The following is a 22721-nucleotide window of genomic DNA, read 5'->3' as shown; positions in this document are numbered from 1 at the left end:
GGCTTTGATAACTGGTATCTTCCACCACGACACTTTAAGTTGGGAAGTGGTGTATGCAGAAAGTGCCGCTAGGTGGACTTTAATGGAACACTAGACCTGAATACAGTAAATGGGTCAAGTACAGAATAATGTTAGTGGCAGAGCAGTCAACCGGGTTGATGTTCTTACTTCTACACCAGATGACAAATCTTTTCCACTTGCTAGAATAGCAGTGGCGAGTATTAGGTTTTCTGGCTTCCCTGAGGATGTCCATACATCTCTGAGGGAGATGTAAATGTCCAAATTCTATGATCTCAGGAGCCAGGCTGCTAAGTTCATGGTCTGAGGGCATGGATGCAGTGTCCTGCCCTTGTCTTGTGACAGCATATTGTACGGGCAGGGAAGTTTCATTGGGGGAGATGGGGACATCTCCATCAAGTGAGCGAACCATGGCTGCCGGGCCCACATTGGGGCTACTAATATCATGGTAACCTGCTCTTGGTGCATCTTGTGCACCACTTTGTTGAGGAGGGGAGTCGGGGGGAATGGCGTAAACAAATTTCCCTGACCATTGAATCAACGGACCGTTCCCCTTGGACTGGTTCTGGGGGTACCTGGAGGCGTAACTTTGGCATTGTGAGTTCTCCAGGGTTGCGAACAGGTCTATTTCCGGGAAACCCCATTGCGTGAAGACGTCTAAGACAATGTTTTCGTGTAATTGCCATTCGTACTCTTTGGGTAGGGGGAAGTCTCTGCTGAGTTTGTCTGCTAGCAGATTGAGTTCCCCTGGTACATGTTGTGATAGTAGGAACATGTTGTGTTTGAGAGCCCACTTCCATATATTCTGGGACAGCTTGGACAGTCCTGGAGAGTGAGTGCCCCCTTGCTTGTTGAGATAGTGCATGGCTGTGGTGCTGTCTGTGAGGACCATCACTGTCTTTCCTTGTAAGTGTTCCTGAAAGGCTTTCAGTGCTTTGAACACTGCTAATAGTTCCAGCAGGTTTATATGCTTGGATGCTAAGCAGTCTGATGGGATAGGTGAGCCCCCCATCCTGTAAGGGATGCGTCTGTGGTTAGAGTGGCTTCCACTGCGGGTGTGGCAAAAGTTTTCCCTAATAACAGGTTTTCCTTTGTCCACCACCGTAGCGAGAGAACCAAGGCCTGTGAGACTACCACCAGATCGTTCCATTGTCCGCTGGCCTGACACCACTGGCTGTAGAGCCACTCTTGCATTGGGCGCATGCGCTTGGGCGCATGCGCAGGCGCGCGTGAGGTACCAAATAAATACATGACGCCATCATCCCTAGCAAGCGCATTGCTTTGCGTACCGTCACCTCTCGACCTGCCACATATTGGGGGATCTGAAACAGCATGTTTTGGACCCTCTCGTTGGAGGGGAAGACGAGGCCGTCCTTTGTTCGAATTAGAGCCCCTAGGAATTGTTTGATTTGGCTGGGGTCTAAGCTGGACTTCTTTTCGTTGATGGAGAAGCCCAGTTGGGACAAAAGGTCTACGGTCCTTTGGGTATTGGAGAAGCATGTTTCGTAAGAATCCCCTGTTATGAGCCAGTCGTCGAGGTACGGGTAAACCGGGATGGATAATCTGCGCAGGTGGGCCGCTGCCACTGCCAGTACTTTCGTAAATACCCTTGGTGCAGATGCTATCCCGAAGGGTAGTACTCTGAACTGATAGTGTTTGTTCTCTATCTTGAACCTGAGGTATTTTCTGTGCGCTGGCAACATTAAAATATGAAAGTATGCATCTTTCATGTCTAGTGTTGTCATGTAATCCCCCTGTGATAACAGTGGGATTACTTCCTGCAAGGTCACCATACGAAACCTTTGGGGTTTGACAAAGTTGTTCGCTGGGCGCAGATCTAATACAGGGTGCATGGTTAAGTCCTTTTTGGGTACAAGGAAGTACACTGAATAAATACCTTCTGTTACCTGAGATAGGGGGACAGCCTCTATAGCTTCTTTTTTCAGTAGCTCTTCTACTTCTTGAAGAAGAATAGTGAGGTGTTCCGGTGTCATGCGTCGGTTCCGTGGGGGTCTGTATTTCGGGGAACCGTTGAATTCGATGCAGTATCCGTGGGCTATGGTGGATAATACCCAGCGGTCTGACGTTATTCCCTCCCATGCTGAAAGGAACAATGTTAGCCGGCCCCCGACCGGTGATGCATGGGAGTGGACCCGAAACTTTGGGATATTTGTTGGTATTGGGCGTGGGGCCTTTTGGACTGGAGCCGCGCCCTCTTCCTTTGCCACGACGTTGGCCTCTTTGACTGAACTGGGTGCTTTGGTTAGAGAGCCAGTTGGTAGCAGAGTAAAATTGTTGTTGGCTTTGCTGCCGGCGTTGGCCACGAAAGGAGCGTCTATTGCCATAGCTGCGTCTGTTAGGTGGCCTAGAAATTTGGTCAAGAGTCTTGATGGTATCAAACTCCTTCTTCGCATGTTCTAGGGCCTCATCAACTGCTTTCCCAAACAGATGTGTTTGCTCTATGGGCTTATTTATTAGGGAAGCCTGGGTTTCTGGCTTAAATCCCGAATTGCGCAGCCAGACATGGCGTTTGAGAAGTATTCCCTGAACCAGGGAGCGGCCAGCTGTCTCTGCGGCATCTAAGGAGTTCTTTACGATGCCCTGGTTTACAAGAGTTGCCTCTGATATAGTAGCCAACAGGCGTGTACGCAGGGGTTCTGGTGCGTCCTCTGGTTCGCTGCGCAGCTTGCTCCACTGTGCATCTGCGTAGCTAGCTAGTAGGGAATTGTTATTCGCGATCCTGGTTGAGAAGGCGGCGGATGTCGTGATTCTCTTCCCAAGTGCATAGAGCTTCTCGCCCTCTTTGTCAGGTGGTGCCTCACTAGTAGATAGTGGTACCCCTGCTCTCTTTCATGTGTTAGTCACTACAAGAGAGTCCGGGATAGAATGTCCCCTGATGTACAAAGGGTCAGAAGACGAAGGGCTGAAGAGCTTTTCTATCCGAGGGTTGACCCCTCTGACTAAGGCCGGATTGGAAAGGGAAGGAGTTATTCTTCTCTTTATAGAAGCTAGGAGCGGAATGGACTGGCTGACCGGGGCTTTTTCTTTAATAACCTTTTCTACAAAGTCTATGTCCGGAAGGGTCTCCCCTGTGTCTATTTCAAAATGCGCTGCTGCCTTGCGCAATAGTGCATTAAGTGAAGGCTGGTCATCTATGGGGGAGGTGTTCCCAATAGGTGAGTCCTTGGGAGGAGAAGGATGAAAGATATCAGGGTCTGAGTGCACTGATGGGGATTCCAAGGCTGCACTGATGGGGAGTGCCAGGGCTGTGAGGTAGCTGTATCTTCTTCAAAAGCTCCTGCGCTAGTGTAAGGGTCTTCCTCAAACCTATCCTCCTCAAGTTCTTCCTCTCCACCAAAACACTCCTCATCTTCCTGGAGGTATTGCTCCTCTTCAGTGAGGTCATATGCATCTGTAGAAGGGGTAAACAGCCTAGGAATCTTGACCCTAGGGTCATCCTGGGTCCATTCTCTTGGTCTTTTAGGTGTGGGTGGGTTTTGGCTACCCAAAAACCTCTCCATCTTTTCCATACAAGAATGGAGTCTTTCCAGGGTCTCATGGGGAACCCCTGAATAGTCTAGAGGGGGGAAATCAGTGTTTTCGGCTTCAAAACGCTTCGAACGCTCCCACAACGTCGACGAAAGGTTTCCGTCGCCCTCAGAAAAGCCCTCCGGTAGTTCAGAAGTGCCTTTAGATGGATGGGGCAGTTCATGGCTACTCTTGTGCTTTTTCGGCGTTTCTATATCCTTGGGTGCAGTATTCGACGTCTGTTTCGTCGTCCGCTTACGTTTGTCCTCGGAAACCATTCTCGCCAGACTCTCGACGACGAGTTCGTCAGTCGAGGGTTCTGGAGTCGGCGTTGCCTGCGTTGCGCGTTGTTTTTCGACGGCCGCTCTATGGAGCGCTACGTCGGATGTTTTTGGGGTAGCGCCCGTATTAGATAAAAGCCCAATCGCTGGTCGCGGCTGCGTTTGCGGGTGGGGCTTGAGACCCTTGCGGTCTGAGGTCGACGCCGGAGTGCCCTGCGTCCCCTTCGGCGCTGATGGATCCTTCGACCTGGACGAAGAAGAGCCGTGGGTTGTGTGCTTAGGCCTATGGGGTCTGTATGCGTCCTTGTCGCCGGGGTGTTCATCCCCATAAGCAGGGCGTGAGCCGAGCCCGTCGGGGCCGGGGACGGACATCGAGGAGCGCGAGCGCTCCTTCTGGGGGTTAATGACTTCCGTAACGGACGTCGAGTTATCACCCTCCTCGTCACTTTCTGTAACAGCGGCGGCGGGTGAGGAAACTGACTTCAACATCGCGTAGTCCGCCCACCTCTTAACTTTCCGTTCTTTAAGAGTTCTTGGTTTCAAGAGCTTACAGCCCGCGCAGCTGTCCTCTTTATGATCGAGTGGCAAGCAACGATTACAGAGCTTGTGTTTGTCCTTCCAAGTGTATTTGCCCCTACAGTGTGGGCAAAACTTAAAAGGTGTCCTTCTCCATAGCTGAGGCAATAAAAACTGGTGATAACAACCCCAAGGGAAAGATAGGGGAGAAAGAAAGACATTCTCGACGAGAAGGTAAAAGTTCGAAACCCCCACTCTCCCTACTGTATGTTGGCCGGCAAGGCCTGGCCACGTGTTCGGCAGCGCCAAAGGATCTCCTCCGTCTCTTCTCCTCCGTCGAAAACTTGCTCGGCGGGGAAACAGCTTCACAGCTAACGTCGAGGGGAGGGATCTTTAACAATAAGTATATATTAAGGACCAAGGTCCGTAGAAATTGTTTAGCAATGTCTCTAGGAGCTCCGCGTAAGGCGACCATAAGCTGGGCGGAAAAAAACAATCTGAGGGACCTCGACGCGTGAGGGATTGTGGGTACAATGCACATCACTATAGGGATAGTGTTACAGACACGCCTTGTCGACGTCCCCTTTTCGACTACGAAAAACAAAATGCAATACTCCGCAGTGACCACTGGATGTCGGACCTATGCACAGCATGTGATTCTAAGCAGATTAACAAACATCAGAAATATATATATATATATATATATATATATATATATATATATACACACACACACACAATTGAATGTGGCATCACCAGAAATGTATCAAGGTGCCTTCGATAAAAAGTGGGAGACTCCGTCCAACGTTATGGTTAAAGTGCCCTGAAATTCAATGTAAAACCATTGCTACAGGGACGTTATGGTTACAGGTAAAACCTGAAAACCCCGGAAATTTGCCAGTTATGGTAAGGTACGCAACCATAATTCGCACTACTACTGTGCACTGCAAGGACTAACATCCAAAACCTCAAAGATGACATCACATGTCTGGCTCCCTCTTTTTTTTGTTCACTGACATATGTAGGGAAGGTGGTTTTCTTCACTGACAGGCAGTAAGTGAACGTTCAAAAAGGTACTATATTTGTAGACCTTACCCTTCTCATATGTCCTTACACTCTTTTCCTAAGGGTTCATTCACTTCATGTGATAAATATACTTAGGGGAAGAAGCAGACCTGAAACACAGCAATCATTTCTGTGCATGAAGATAATCTGGTAGGTTATGAACACTTTCTGGTAAAACTGCTGCTTTTTTGCTTACTTTACTTTCCGGGTATATGGGCATTTTTGTGTGCGTTGTGGTCTCTTTATGGTGTGTGTGTAGTAGTACAAATATGTAGTCAGTGAGGGGGTAGTAGGTACTTCATACATGTTTCACAGTACGCAAAACTCTGAAAATAGAACATTCATCATTATACTAAATGTGAATGTTGGACCTCTATGGTGCATGCTGCAGACAATGCCTATGTTTCTGCATGAGGTGGTTGCTATACTGGAAAGAAGTCTGTAGTGCAATGGTGATTATAGCAATGGATTGTGTGCTGAATTATTTATTTCATGATAGTTCTCCCAATGACCTTGGATAGTTTTGTGGCAACATTATATTGACAATCCCTTGTGGAGCCTTGTTATTAAAACTAAAAGGCACATGTGATGACATCAGTGATGTCATCAATGACATTTGTGATGTCATCTTTGAGGTCATGGGTGTTATATGTTGTCCCCCGTGTATGCCTGTTTCTACGGGGAGTTCATCAAAATCAATCAGCCTGCCTTCCCTCAGTAAGTCTCCCACCGTTGCTACCCCCATAGGCTCCCAATACTTCCAGACATTTAGTCTAAATTGCTGATCTTCCACTTTTAGTGTCTCCAATGGGTTCTGGGGGAAATAAAGCGATTTGATCTCCAGGGAGCGACAAGCCCTGCCTGTGCCACATCGTCCTACCCAGCTTTAACACAAGAGGGGTTTTGGGACCTGTGCTGTCTCCGTCCATATCTCTTCCCTCAAGTAGAAAAGGGTGCACGCTGATTGCAACAAGCGGGTGTCCTGGGTCTGCTTGTCCGACAGCCACTTTGTGACAAACTGCAGCTGGCATGCCTCAAAGTTGGGCACTTTTATACCTCCGTGATCGTATGGCCTTTGCAATTTCACCAGTGCCATCCAGCATCGTGTATTGTGCCATAGGAAGCTGTGGCATATCATGTCGAGTTTCTTGAAAAAACTTTTGGATATGTTGTATGGAACATTAGTGAAGTAGTGCAGCAGCCTCGGGAGCACAACCATTTTTAACAACGCTGTCCTCCCCATCACTGAGAGCGGCAATCTAGTAAGTCATAGACTTCCCTATTTTATCTACCGCTTTAAGTGCGTTCTGTGAATGTCCTATCTTCGGGTCATGGTAGATATCCACCCTTGGGTACCTAACTGAATTTGCTTCCCACTTAATAGGTAGCACTGGCAACGTGTTCAGAGTTTCCCTGTGTACCACGCTAGGGGGAACAAACACTTTCTGTGCGTTCATCGTAATATCCGATGGGTCTGCATAGCGGTGTAGCACATCTAAAATATATTGTAGGTTGGTTTCTGGGTGCTTTAAGTATAATAGCCTATCAGCATATAAGGAAATTAAATTATTCACACCACGCACCGTTATGCCAGCTTTGTGGTATTCCTTCCTGAGATAAACCGCCAATTGCTCCAATGCCAATATAAACACAGGTGACCATGGGCAACCCAGCCCAGTGCCTTTCCCTAGTAGCCATTGGTCCGAAATGTGGGAACTTGTCTTGACCATCGCCAATGGGCTGCTGTATAGCAGCTGTACCCATTTTATGCATGTGGGCCCCATGTCAAAGCTATTCAGGAGTGCCAGAAGCCACGGCCATCTAACATTAATCAAATGCTTTGACCGCGTCAAGCAAGGCCACAGCATACGGGTGTGGACTGTCATGGGTATGATCAATGATATGTTGAAGTCTCCTTGGGTGGCATGGGATATTCCTGTCTGGGACATAACTCGATTGATCCAAATGTATAAGGTTATATATTGTTGGCTTAAGACTTTTAGCTAGCAACGTTGTCAATATTTTGACATCTTGGTTAACTAGTGTCAGGGCTTGTTTGGCTTCAATAGCTGTACATTAATGGACTCTCGTAACGACTTTGGTAGCATGCCTGTCTCCAGCACCTCGTTTAGCATTGCTAGCATCGGGGGTAGCAGATCTGTCATGAACTCCTTATAAAATTCAGTAGGTAACCCACCTGTCACCTGATCCCTGCCGGTCGGCAACCCTCTAATGGTGGCTTCCAGCTCCTCTATGGTTATGGGGGCCTCCCGTGTCCTTGCTGCTTCTGCATCCAGCTTGGGAAGATCTACCTGTGCAAAGACTTCTTCCATATCTGCAGACTGCGTGTCTGATGTCTCTGCATATACCCCATTTAATACTATTGGAAGCGCTTGTTTATGTATGTTTTTGTCCCAACCACTTCCCCTTTTTCGACCGCTATCTCCCAGATCTGCCGCCTGACCTCTAAGGGAGCATGATCTGCTAGCACTCGTGCTTTGTATTCGGCCATTTTGAATGCACCTAGCGTCTAATCCCCAGTAAAGAAAGTGTAGTGTATAGATCATTGTGGGCCGTGTAATGGGAATAACCCCGGGCCTGGGGATACAGGTCCCGCCATATGTCTGACAACTTCAATGCCTACAGTAGTGTGTTCAAGGCTTTAGCAGAAGGACCCGGGTTCACCGACTTATCATCTGATCTGTCAAGTGCCGGATTCAATGTACAATTAAAATACCCTCCCCATACTAACATGCCATCTCTATATGCGCCTATTTCCGGATACAGCCAACGGAAGTAGGCCGCTGTGTCGTGGTTTGGTGCGTAGGTCATTGTTCTATTCCGTTTAATGTAACTATTCATCTCTCTAACGTTCCATGAGCAATTCAACGTTCCCCCAGCATAAACTAGCTTTCCTACATGTGTCTGTAGTCCATTACACATATGATCCATTTCTTGTGTGGATCCGTAGGCTAACCCCCAAACTAACTACCCCAACTCCCCAACAATTGACCAGCTCAATACATTGTGCTCAGGCATCCCTGCTTCCCAACCTCCCCCCAGTTGTTTGTCCTGGTGTTGGGGTGCAGCAAGCGGATACTTAACCGCTAGTATCCGTAAACAAATCCGCTCTTCGGTGAAGAACACTTCCCCGCGGTGAGTTCCTGTGTGCGAACTACTCTGCTGGCTCCTGCTACCCGCAACATTATTAGAATCTGAGCCATTTAAAAAAAAGTTGCTTTCAGTCGCAGACAGTCTACTAAGTCAAGCAACATTCTTGCTGTTTCTTCATAGGTTTCTAGCATGCATCTCCTTCGTCAGCCGTTTGATCGGCCCATCCTGTTGGTATGTTTTCTGTGTCCATTCATTTGTGGGCCTCTTCCGGAGTGTCAAAGAAGGTGGTCCTTCCTCCTTTATGACTTTCAGCTGTGCCTGGTACTTGAGGTTCGCCTCCCGCATCCTCCTTTTTTTACCAACGTACAATGCATCCTCTGCGGGTGTAGTCCAGGTAGGCGGTAATAGTGGCTGATGCGCGCTGTATCGTACCGAGTTTATGAAGTGTTCAAGGATCCTTTCTTTAGCTCTGTAGTTCAGAATTCAGGCTAGAACGGGCCGTGGCGGGGCCCGCGGTGGTGGTTTCCTAGTCAGGGACCTATGTGCCCTTTCTACTGTGAAGCCCTGGGTGAGGGTGCCTGGGACGATTACTTGTAACAACATATTCTCTATAAAATTGGTGGGGTTTGCGTCCTCCTTCCCTTCCAAGAGTCCAATAATTCTGACATTATTTCGTTGGCCCTTCCTTCCGCATCTTCCACTCTGCCTTCCAAATTCCTCACTTTTTGCTGTAATATCAACACGTCTTTCGAGGTGTCCTTAAGGCAAGCAGTGTTCACTGCGACAACCTTTTCAAGTGCTCCAGTGCAAGTGCCCGAACATCTTGCCTCAATAGGTGAACGTCCAGACTGATGGCATCCATATCAGACGCTAGTGCTATTTTCAAGGCCACTATGGCGTCCAGCACTTGCTGGTCTCCTTTCATTTGGGTCTGTTCTCCCTGTGAAGATGGGGTCATCAGCATGGCATTCTCTGTCGAATTGCTAGATTTAGTAAAATTGTCTAACGTGGGTTGCTTGGACTTGCTCTTCTGAAACTTGGATGCCACAGTTTGTTAAACCAGCACTGGTTCTCCTGTCTCCCTTTGGTCCTGCACTTGTCGTTGGCTGTCCGCTGATCACTCCCTGTTATTGGATGTAGGCCACCTTGAATATCCAGTGCCGTAATCTTGTCGTCACTGATGCTACCATATAGGTCGCTACTGATCAATGCAGGAGTGTGAATTGTTTCGTTTGAGGATACAGTGTGAGCTGATTTTTCACTTAATGAATTTGCGCAGTGTTTATTTCTAACCGTAAGGGAATTTGGTCCAGTCTCTGGGGTTGTAGAATCTGTTTATCTGGACTTGGGATTCTTTTTCCAAGGTGCAATTTCTTTATTCCATCATCTGTTTATAAATAGCCGTGGCATATAGTTTTTCCGAATTGGGCTTACCTTCCAGGAAATCTGCTCAATGGGGGAGGAGGAAGAGAGGGTTGGAGGGAGCACGATGGATCATCCTCGTCATCCCTCAGACAGGGCTGTTGCTGGGGAGAAGAGGGCGTCTCCTGCTAGTCATGCATTGTATTGCGGGGAACGGAGGCTGGAAACTCTAAGTAGGTCCTGGCTCCGGGTCTGCTCGCCGTCTGGCCACCCCTACCGCGGGTGTTTACTGGGTGGGCAATCGACATTTGGCTGGCTTTTCTTGGATCTAGCAGGTGGTCAGAGCTCTGCAGAATCAGTCAATACTAGCCTCCCATACAGCGACCGAAGTTCGCCACCAGCCTCAGGTTGTTTGTGTTCAAAATCTCCTGAGACGCTAGGAGTTGACTGGGTACCGCTTGCACTATACAAAAGCAGATTAATGAAAATGGCAGTAGCAGCACAGACCTCTGTACCCAAGGAATCCCCGGGCACGCCTTTTGACGTGCAAGTGCATTGAGGAGAATTGCAGGGGATGGGTATGGAAAGAGGGGAGGGGGAAGGAGAAGCAGAGGAGTGGTCAAGTGCTGCAGGGCCTGGGAGGGAAGCGCTAATGGGAGCCAAGAAGGAGAACCCCCAGGCTAAGTGCTAGTGCAGGCAACTCCCAAGGGTGGGATGTGGAGCGCGAAGCAGGGTCCCGCAATGTCAGTGTGGTGAGGAGTGGGGTGGGGGGGCTAAGGGGGTCCGGGTATCAAATGGGAAGAAGGGTCTGGGATCCTGTGAGATTCATGAGGATCAGGCCACCAGTCACAGAAGCAGTAGGGTGATTAACAGGGAAGGGAAAGAGGTAGAGAAGAGCAGAGTTTTGAGCAATTTCCGGAACTTAAGGAGGTCCGGCTCAAGACTCCGAGGGGCAGGGTGGCTTTTCCAGAGGGAGGCACCAGCCTTGGAGAGAGACTTGCCCCCTCACTCTCTGCTTGGAGAAGCGTTTGACAGTCATGGAGTTAGACGAGCATAGGCCTCTAGCAGGGGAGTATGTATGGAAGGAAAAATGGAGATGACGTGGTCCCAGGTCCCAGAAGGCTTAAGGAGGATGCAGAGGATCTTGAATTTGATCCTTGCAGCTACAGGGAGCCAGTGGAGCGATTCCCTGGGCTTGAGGCCAAGGATAAGTCTTGCAGCACTATTCTGGATTAGCTGGAGGAGGCAAAGGGAGGAAAGAGGCTGTTGCAGTAGTCCAGCCTGGAGAGGACCAGAGCTCTGGAGACATTGAGCTTCTGGTGGAAGGTGAGAAAAGGAAGAATGCCTCTGAGGGGGTGGAGCTGGAAGTGGGACTGCTTGGTAAATTCCATGATGTGAGGGGTGAAGGAGAGCGGAATCGAAGATGACCCCAAGGTTTTGGCCTCACAAGACGGTGGGGGGAGAGGGCACGAGTGTGGCCAGAGGGTAGGTGGAAAAGAGGGCACATAGGTGTCCCGATGAGGAGGATCGCCATCTTTCTGGCATTGAGACAGAGATCATTTGTTGCACACCATACCTGAATGGCAGACTGTCGCGGACGAGAGCAGAGGAACAAAGGGAAGTAGAGGGAAGTTTGAAGGAAAGCTGTGTGTCATCGACATAACACTGGAAATGGGCACAGAAGGAGGAGATCAGTTAAGCAATAGGCGCTAGATAGATATTGAAGAGCCATGGCGATAGGATAGAGCCCTGGGGGGGGGGGTGCCATAGGTAGTCAGGGATGTGGCGGAGGTAAAAGGGCTCAGCTGCAGCTGGGAAGGGCAGTTAGTGAATAAAGAGGTCAGCCAATACAGTGCCCAGTCATGGGTGTCACAGAGTTGTTTTATGAGGATAGAATGGTTGACTGTGTCAAAGGCAGAGGAGAGATCAAGGAGAATGAGAACAGCGGGAGAGTTGGAGTTGAGATTTGCAGGTGTTCAGGAGAGTAGTTTCTGTTCCTCGGAATGCCAGGAATCCAGGTGGTCATGAAGGCAACCAACAAGATCAGTGTGGAGGATCAGTTGGGGGTGAAGCAACTCCTCCAAGAGTTTACCCGGGAAGGGGATAGTGGAAATAGGGCAATAGCAGGGCAGGAGGGGTAAGCTGATGGCTTTTTCTAAGAGAGGGTGCACAAGTGAGTGCTTGAGGCATAGACAGAAAGGGCCAGTGGCGAAGGAGTCTTTACAGAAGTCAGCAAAAGCCAGGTAAGAGAGGAGATGTTGTCCTTAATGGTTCTGGAGGAGCAGGGGGGCACCTGTTTGGAAGAGGCCTTCAGAGAGAGGACCACTTTAGAAACCTCAACTGGTTCTATGGGCAGGAGTGAGGGGGTGGGAGGAGGGGGGCAGGCGTGGGAGTGGAGATGGGGCTGGAGGAGCATGTTTTAATATAGAGAACCAACTGAGGAAATGCAGATCTTTTATTAAATGGTATTGAGAATTGGGAGTGCGTTGAGTGTTTCTGGTGACCAGTGACATGCTCGAGGAGCTGCAGCTACGTGTCTTTCTTCCACTACCATTGCCTGGAGGCAGAGCTATTTGCCTAAAACAGTGCATCCAGACGTGGAGCGTCGCAGAGTGCACGGACTGTTTGTGGTGTTCGTGGTGCGAGTGAATATAATCAAGGTAAGATCTATGGAATCCCCAGATCATGCTGTTATGTACCATAACTCCCAGAAGACTGGGTTGGCAGCCCTGCACCTTGCGGAGCCGTGTCTGGTGCCTGAGCTTGCAGGAAAAACTGTCAGTGATTCCTACGTTCCCCCCACATCCTCAGACTGGCCTTCAGCATAAGCGTTGTAACTCCGCAATGGAACAGCAGTCTGATAAGTATGGCGTGGGTGAACTGTATCCGGGGTCTGTGATTGGCCAGTCAAACAAAACAAAAGGGAAATCATGTCAGGACGCTGGAGCGGCAACACAACCCAGAAAAACAATTACACCATTGCATATAAAAAAAATACGATTCACACACCACTAGTAATGCCTTGGCGACTAATGTAACTCTTGAGACTGCCGCTGGTACTGACCTGATGGAAGAGCTTGGAAGTCACTTGTTCATTGGGCGAGCAAAAGGAGAAAACTAGTCCTGCGGATGTTTCTCAGAACGTTTCGGTATCCGGTTCTGAGGTGGAACGAGTCTCTTATCTTGTCGTTCCGAGAAAGAAAGACGAAGTCCGGTGATTGTTCTGAAATCATCGGAACTGAACTTGGTAAACTCAAGAGCCATCCCTTCCCTTAGTGTGCTGGCTCTACATTACCTGGACATCCAAAAAAGTGTGAGTAGGGCTGCTTTAAAAAGTGAACTGAAAAAGGATCCAAAACATAAGGACGTCGATGATCCCGAAACAAAAGGTTCCCTAGCGACCACAGAGCTCAACCACTGATCGCATCGCTACGTCTGCTGAAAACAGTAAGGACTGTGAGGACGGTGACTGCGATAAAGTGGAGGAAGTTGACGACGTACCCGTGAAAAGGTGGGGCATTGATGAAGTCTTTCTGCTGGAAGGCCCATCACTCACTTTGAACGTGAACGAAGGGCTGGTAATGATGCACTCAATGGCTGTCAACCCTTGACTGCTGAAATTGAGCCATGTACTGTTGGCGAAGGACTGTGTACACCAAATAACCGACAAGAGTCCATTGGCTGCTGCCGACCAACTTTTGCAAAATCTGGTTTCATTCAATGAAAAAATCCATCATGGAGGGAGTGTGGAGATTCAGGTCATGGCGCCAAGGGACTGTAATACTGCGAATTATGCGCCTAAACAGCAGCTAAAGATCCTGCACGACCTGGTAAATCTGGATTGGATCCCAAGGTTGCAAGCAGAGCTTCAGAGAGGTTCTAATAAAAGGAGAAAACTTGACTCAAACTCCCAAAGAGACAATGTGTTCTCAGAAAAGATTGAATCAAGAATACTGCAAAGGGCATGATAGCGAGGTGGCAAACTTGTGTGCTAACACTACAAGACATCATAGAGTAAAAGAAAGAGCCTCCTCGTCCAATGACAACTCCTCAGATTCCTCGATTGCCGAAAGAGCGTTCCCAAAAGTACAAAGATCAATGTATGGGAAGCAGTTGTAAGCAACTGGGTCGAATATTCAGACAAGATCTTCAGCAGAGATGATCTGTTCTGAGATGATGCCTAAAATAACATCAGCCATAACTAAAGCAACCGCTCCCTTTGCTAAAATGTACGAACAATTTAATGAGAATTACAGAGACCAGAATATGCTAATAGCTTTAATTAATGCAAAGATGGTCAATATTAAATTAGAAATGAGAGAAATGAAATATCAATCTCACAAAGACATTCAATCATTGGAACTAAAAAGTGCTCTATTAAAGGAACAACTGCGATGTAATGCAGATGACAAAAAGCTCCTAGCTGAAGTGGCTTAGAGAAGCCCTGCTAATATAAAAAATCAGAGCAATATTAATCATACCAAAAGTCCAAAGCAATTTGATAACATGGAGAGCTCACGTATTACAGAGAGAGAATGCGTGTGTCAGTGTTATCCTGTAACAGAATCCGCACGTTGTCACAGAAGTGATGAGGAAATGGTGATCTTACCTACTAATCAAGGAAATGAGTCGCAGTCACCGCAACCTCAAAGGCAATCTGAAGGGAAGACAGTTGCTTCAAATAAAATTCAAACCAAAGAAATCTCCAAATTGTTGCCTCAAAAGGAAAGTATTATGGTTGCTCAAAATGGCCTGCAAGCCCCAGGAGTGCCAACGGGGCCTGCAACTATTGCAATTGATGCAGAGAGGCCGAGTGTCCCTCGGGATGCAAGTATGAACAGCAATAAAGAAAATGTAAAGGAACCCTCGACAGAACAGCCTTCAACCTCAGCACAGGGTTGTATGCCGCCTGAAACTTGGGAAATCATTGTCCCAGAACGAAAGTGTGCGGAATCATACCCTATATTCGAGAAACAAAAACGCTCCACGCAAGGGGAGTCGAATGAAATACAACACAAACAAGGCAAATGGAAAAAGAAAAAAAACGTATCATGCCCGAAAAGATCAAATGGCAGTGGATCGAGAACATTTCTAAGGTACTTGAAATCATTCAACCTTACTGTGCACACGATGGGAACCATAAGAGGTGCAAAATCCTGCAATAGTAATGAGATACTTAAAACTGACCAATCTCTAAAGGAGTCGAGCATGAGTCCAAATCAACAGAAAGAGGATGCGACAATGGAAGACCTGATGAATTTATCAACCTACGAAATAAGTGATGAGGATCAAAGTATAGTCAGTGCATCAATTGAACATCCCCAGGAACCCCTGGTTGTTCCAATTTGCTCCAACCAAGATAAGCAGTTGTTGAGTCCCAAGCCAAATCCTGTAGCGAAACCTATAATACATTCGATAAGAGTGTTTGAAATGGAGGCCTCCCCAAATCCGAAGAACACCAAACTAACAAATACCAAGGAGATAAACTTGGAGGGGCCCTCTATATTCTTGATGTTGGAAGAAAGGAGAAACAAGGTTCAGCAGAAAATCCTTACTGGGAAAACCTCGAACATAGTCAAGCCCCTAGAAACGTCGATAGACAGAGGCTCTGACTTGGTGCCTGAACGAGACATAAAAAACCTACTACAAAGTCAGTAAAACAACTTAAGTGACTCATGCAGTGGAGTCCAGTTGGAGGGCTGATTTACGGACAGCTACCAAGCAACATGAACAAGGCAAGGATCGTAGAAATAAGATCAACTCCAATTATTGCCTAATGTTAGAGAGAACTTATCTCTCAGATGATGGTTTAATTCTCAACAGGAATAATGTTATCGGCCTTTTCCGACATATCACACAATTGAGGTCAGCGACTTCAAAAGACAAAAACAGTACAATTTGTAAATGAAGCCCAAACTGACCGTGTACTACTACATATTCACTCGGGAGCGATAAAAGGCCAAATCTTAGATGGTGAAGTAGTGCTGAACCGTCTAGGCTTCAAAGTAGCTGAAATTGTGATTGGAAAACCTGAGGAGGACATTACATCCAATCTGGGAAGAAGAAAATCAAGTGGAAAAACTGGTGTAGACCGTACACCAAAAAACATACCTCAAAAAAATGAGCCAAGAAAATACTTGGATGGCTGCCGAAATGGCCAAATCTGCCAGGTGCAGGAGGAAACTAAAGACTCTGACCTTATATCTACACAGAAAAGGCCAATAAAGATCACAATTCCCCTAGATAACAGGGATAGTTCAGAAAAACCTGAAACATCAAGCGCTGGAAACAAACAGGCCCCACAAAATTAGAGCTGGCTGGCTGGAGTGTTGAACATTAACAAAACTAGTTAATTTTCAAGGAAGACTCAAGGGGAAACCATACAAATTGGCTCATGGAACACAAGGGGATACTTCCACCTCTCAAGATCCATCGAAATACCTACTGGACCTTGATATTCTGTGTCTACAGGAAACATGGCTGTCAAATATACCTGTTTCTTCTAACTATGAGATAGCGATGAACCCAGCCATCAAACAAACCAAGGGGCGCCCAATGTCCGGTATGATCACCCTAGTAAAAAAAAACAAAAAAGGAATGGATATCGAATTGTGGACACTTTAACAAATCTCGTTATATTCAAACATGTATGATGGCCCCTGCAGAGTGCGGAGAGGAAGAGAATTTTAAATTACTTATAGTTATTATCTATTGGCAGCACAAAGGGATTGGTACATGGGAATTCATGGATGAGCTATGCGAGATCATTGACTAAGTAATGCCAACTGTGGAGAGAGCAAACATCAGTTTGTGGTGACTGGAACTTAGACCTTGTAAAAATGAATTTTGAGAAAAAAGCCACGAAAAGCTTGAAACAAGGGCGTTACCAAGTCCACCTGGAGACGATCTCTGCACACTTGCTAGTTGAGTTGAACATGAGGGAAATTAGAATGTTGAACGGGAACCCTCCAAGAGACATACCCCCAAAACCCACATGGAATCGTGACAATCAAAACTCAGTGATCGATTACTTTTTTGCTTCGGCAGTCTTGCAGATTTTGCAACACATTTAACAGTAATCGATATGCCACAGAGTGATCACAACCTAGTAACCATTGGGCTGAAACGCTTGAGGTGTCAAAGCATCAAGGACTTGAGATCGAACCAGGTAGAAATCGACTGAGGTTGAATAGCAAAAAAATAGTGATCACCACAAGAAGTGTCGAAGAAAAACATTATTTGGAGTACGTACCTTTGCTGGAGCAATATAAAGAGATGTGGGCCAATAATGGGAAAGTATACTTTATACCTCAACACAGCTTTGATCCAGAAATTGCGTGTATGAAACGCAAATTTTAGACAAAATATTCGCATACTGAAGACTCAGAATTGGGCAAACCACGCAGTTGAAAAAAAAAAAATGAGAATGAAATACAACAATTGGATTAAATCTCACAGAGGGATAATGCATCAAAAGGATGCAGCGATTATGTTAAATAAAACCTCAAGAGAATTTTGGGCCTTAATAAATAACACTGAAGCACAGCAACAGGCCTTATCCTGTAACATGGTAAGCGAAGGACAATGGATTCAACATTACATGGAACTATCTAAAAAACAAGATAACAGCGAAACAACATACAGATGACGAAAATCCATGGAACGTCACTATCACTAGAGAAGACATAGTGGAGAACATCAAAAAAATTAGTTCCTTGAGGGCCTCTGGCCCAGACGGCTTGACGAACTGGATGCTGAAACAAAATCCCAAAGAATGGGCAATCTTTTGTGAATCATTGTTTAACATCGTGATCGGAGAACAGAAAATACCAACATCTTGGAAAAGCGCAGTAATAATTCTGATTTTTAAAAAAGGGATAAGATCGGAACCCTGGAACTATAGACCCATCGCGCTCCTTGATGTCATAGGCAAGATCTTTGCGACCCAACTACAAATCCAACTAACAGCATGGATTAAACACACAGGATCGTATGACTGCAGACAAACAGGCTTTATAAAAGGGGTAGGTTGTGGCCTGAATTAATTAATGCTAAACCTACTTAAAATGGAGGCAATCAAGAATAAAAAAAACATTATCTGGTATTTGTCGACCTAGCCCATGCCTTCGACGCAGTCGATGAAAACTTGCTGTGGAAAAAGTTGAAGGCCCGGAACTGTCCAGAGGGCCTGATTCGAGCAATAAGGGAACTATATTCCAGCACCAACATTAAAACTCGGCTTGACCGAAATGGTACTCTGTCAGCATCAATAACAAAAGAACGTGGAGTCAAACAGGGTTGCCCTTTGGGGTCAGTCTTGTTTAATTTCTTTCTATCGGATGTCAGAAAATCTTTATTGAGACACACTCTTTCTCCCCAAAAATTAATGGAAATCTGATCTATTGCATGATATATGCAGACAATATTGTTCTCTTGGACTTAACGCTGATAGGTCTTCAACGGAAACTGACAGCTTTGACGAACCAATGGCAAAGGCCATACAATCCAAATGTAAACCATTAACTTCCCAAGGAGCAATGAGTATGGGAAATTTAGCCTAAAGCCAATAAATTACTTTTACAAAGCCAAGGTGGTGCCTGCTTTAATTCCTTGGAGGAATGTGGGCTGCGCTCTTTGAAGGCTCGAATAATAAATTGACATTTGCCTTAATTTACTCTTTGGAAGACATTAACAATCTACTGTAAGACTCCAGACTTATTCCTGGCCTTGAATAACATTCCTACCTTGGTAAAGGTCTTCCTTACTGGAACCTGACAAGAAACTGATGCACACTTCAACGTGATTGAGTTTGGAAATCAAACAGAATGTACGTTCCAGCCAGGACTATGCAGGCGATGTTGGAGAGTTTGGAAACATTCTGTTGTCTCACCTGAATTATTTATACCTTGAGTGGTGATTTGACGAGAGCAGTAGATAAAATTGTGACAATGTTTTTTGGGAATGAAAGTAAAATCTTGAATGTAATCCGTTTTTTAAAAGTTTGTAATAAAATATATAAAAAAATTTTTTAAAAAAGAATTGGATTAATGTACTAATCTTTAAGACTTAAAGGATGATTTTAAGAATTCTTCACCATTCTTTTGTAGACCTGTGGATCAGGCTTATTTGAGGAGCAATGAACAGGCCTGTGGAATTTATAGCATCTTTATGCAATTTGTGTGATTTTTAGATTTTATAAATGTTAGGAATCATTACCAGATTTGTAACTGCGCTTCCTGTTATGCCACCAGTGTCAATGTGGGAGTCATTCCACTCTACATTACAACCGTAAATGCTGAAAGGGCACAGAGTAATCTGGGTTTGCCCAAGTCACATTCATACTAAAGGGTGGTCAAGCCTACATTAAAAAATGCAAATAGTAGGGAATACAGTATTTACCAGCAATGATTCTCACCACAAAATGATTAGTCTTTCTTTACATATAGAACATATAGATCTACATAGAACATTACAACACAGTACATAACTCAAACATACGGATACTCACCTCTTTCCAAGGGCTCACAAACTGCGTACGTGCATATCTTGTGAGCATGTGGATTATAACAACCTGGCCCCACTCTTCTACATCTACTAATAAATTACAAAGCTTCCGATAATTTTTGTGAATCAGGTCTATTCTCTCTGGGCACACTTCTTCAAATGCCATCACCACACTTCCAGCAACCAACTGCAAAATAAAATGTACTGATAGTCAACTTAAATACCCAACGACACAGTATTGATCTTTGCCATAATACAAGCACATTAAATGAAGGTTCAACGAGGAAAAGGTCTACAACAAACTTGATTTTGCTCTTTACCACATGTTACCATTCTTTTTGATTGGCAGTACATTTGTGTGGACAATAGAGATTTTGGCACACAAATAGTTCATGTTAAATGGAGGTGAAATCAGGTTTACTTCATATTCCATGGTATGCAGAAAAGCTGTTAAGACCTTTCTCTTTCATTCCGTCATTAAAACTGTCTGGGGGATTATGCTCTCTTTTTTGGCCTGGTTACTGCTGCACCTAAAGGCAATAAGGTTTACTATGTTTTCACACTCACAAGTTACATGCCCCTAAATCAAGTGAAATCATTAAGTCTTTTGCCAACCAGGCCACAATATAGAAATGTGGTTCTAATTAAAAAATGTTCCATGTGAATATATTGAAAAAAGATTATGAGAGACAAATTGACTTGTTGGGCGTAGATTATACTCCCCCTGTTAGAACAGTATAAGATTCCTAGAAACCCAAATGGTATTCAGTCTAAAAAATACTCACATATTTATAACCCTGAAACCGTCATGAGAAAGAGAGAAATGCGCAAGGCCCTGCGTCAATTAAAAAATGACAGTTATTTGGATGCCCTGAAGAAGAGGAAAAAGATCAAACAAAACTATAAGAACTGGTTGGTAGCACATCGTGCCTTAACTGAACAACATGATGCTGAACAAATAATGAAGTCTATGAAAGAGAAAAACTCTGCAGATTTCTGGTCAATTATTAATAACCAATCTGGAATACAGACAGCATCGAATAAGAACATGGTCACTGAACAAAAATGGATTGAGCATTTTTCAATCCTGTTCTCAAAAAAGGGTAACACTCCTGACCCTCCATTACCTGTTCTCTCTTCTTGGGATATTCAGTTTGATCAGGTTGAAATTTTGTCAGACATCAAAAAACTTTCCAACTCTCGAGCGCCTGGTCCGGATGGCTTAACAAATGCCATGTTAAAATCTGACCCGGAAGCCTTGGCTGAGTTTTGTAATGTTCTGTTTGATAAAATCGCTATGGAAGATATCACCCCAGTGTCATGGAAAAAAGCCATTGTTGTCCCAATATTCAAAAAGAGCAATCGATCAAACCCAACGGATTATAGGCCTATTGCCTTGTTGGACGTATTAGGTAAGGTTTATGCAACACAACTCCAGCATAAACTGATGGATTGGCTAGTATCAACCAATCATATTGACGCCAGACAAAGTGGATTTGTGAAGGGTGTTGGTTGTTGCCTAAACTTAATACTCATTAACTTAATAAAAATGGACATGATCATGAAAAAATCGAAAGTGTACCTTGCATTCGTTGACCTGTCTCATGCTTTTAATAGCATAGACAGAGAAACCCTTTGGACAAAATTAAAAAGCTGGAATTGTCCAAATAGCCTGTTACATGCCATCAAGGATTTGCATACCGATACTAAAATCTAAATTCGGTTGGACGCAAGTGGCACTCTATCGGAACCCATTCGTACCTACTGTGGAGTCAAACAAGGGTGTCCTTTAGCAGCAATAATATTCAATGCTTTCATCTCTGACATTGGTGATGCACTTGGAAAAGCAAAAGGATTTGACCCGAAAATAATCGACACTACTTTAAATGGGATCCTATATGGTGATGACCTTGTCCTAATGGACCTTACACCCATTGGACTACAACGGAAACTACATGTGTTGGAAGAATACGTCCAAGCTAACGGTTTACAGATAAATCCGAGTAAATCTGTCATTTTAACATTTCAAAATCTGACTAAAGGTACATACAAGAAATTCAACTGGTGCCTTGACGGCGAAATACTCCAACAGGTAAAACAGGTAAAATACCTGGGTATGTGGTTAAATTCCAACATACATGATCATAATTGGGTTGAGAAAACAAAATCAAAATGTCGTCAATTAAGTGCCCAAGCTATGGCCTTAGACATAAAATATGGCAGGTTCTCACTGGTTCCGACTTTAAAGTTTTACAAACAAAAAGCGGTGCCTGCGATAATCTATGGTGCCGAAACTGCGTTTGGATGCCCTGCAAGTTTGTGGGATAATCTTGAAAACATCTTTTGGGGCAGAATTCTGAAAGTTGGTAGAGGATTGCCGGCAGTTGTAGTAAGATACGAATTGGGGCTGATTTCAATAAATGCAAAAGTTACATGGAATACTCTGTCAATCTTTCGCAAGATAATCCTGCCAAATGGTGCACCGCAAATGAAAATTGTACATAATTTGGCTGACAAACAATCAAATACAATTTTTTCAGCCTGGATAAATCTATGTCATCAAATCCTAATGGATATAAAAAGTGATGTAATCACTTTGATGGAAAACCCAGATGCTGTAAAAAAAAAGTTATGGGAAATCGATTGGATCAGCACCTGCACAGACAGAGCCAAATATTCGCTCATGAAAAACGTTCCCCCAGAAGGAAAAGCCTACAATTCAATCTATAAATATCTCGAAAAATGTCCGGACAAACAGAAGAGAATCCTGCTTATGAAATTCAGGCTAAATCAATTTAAGACAAAAGAGGTAATTAGACGATGGACCAAATATGAGAAGCTGAACCCGAACTGCAGATTCTGTGACCATTTTGAAGAGAATATTAAACATCTGGTTTTAACTTGTGAAGCTTTCTCCACGAGAAGAATGACACTGTTTAATACAATTGTGGCAAATAAACCTCTTCATACCATGGAAGAATGGTGGGTGGAATGTTTCACAGAGGCTAATAATAAACTAACATATGCCTTGACATTTCTCCTTAAAAACATTGAAGATGACCTAGCCAAATCACATGAAAAAATGGACGTAAATATTGGCTAATGATCTGTGATGTATTTTGCCTAATTCAGTGTTTATTTCTTTTATTACTTTTATTATTTTAATCGTTTATATTGTTTATATTCCTTACTCAGTGACATTCTCTGTCTTCTCTTGCCTATTGGTCAATTATGATATTTTTTATATATGAATAATTAAATGTGATGTTATTTTCTTTAAAGGTTTTTTATAAACCAATAAAAAGAAAAAAAAATGTTCCTTCATTTGAATGC

General features: G+C 44.9%; 1 protein-coding gene across 1 annotated transcript in view; it reads right to left on the bottom strand.

The window, feature by feature from the left end:
• AP3B1 (adaptor related protein complex 3 subunit beta 1) overlaps positions 1-22721 on the bottom strand; it is a 2743269-nt gene that overhangs the window by 2191130 nt on the left and 529418 nt on the right. The window contains exon 7 of the mRNA XM_069627424.1: positions 19393-19575. Within this exon, the coding sequence (XP_069483525.1) occupies positions 19393-19575 (183 nt within the window). The remainder of the gene's footprint in view (positions 1-19392; positions 19576-22721) is intronic.

The sequence above is a fragment of the Ambystoma mexicanum genome, chromosome 6p (assembly GCF_040938575.1).
Source record: "Ambystoma mexicanum isolate Mex_15411 chromosome 6p, UKY_AmexF1_1, whole genome shotgun sequence".
NCBI lineage: Eukaryota > Metazoa > Chordata > Amphibia > Caudata > Ambystomatidae > Ambystoma > Ambystoma mexicanum.
The sequence above is the reverse complement of the archived record's forward strand: the minus strand, read 5'-3'. Positions and strand labels throughout refer to the sequence as shown.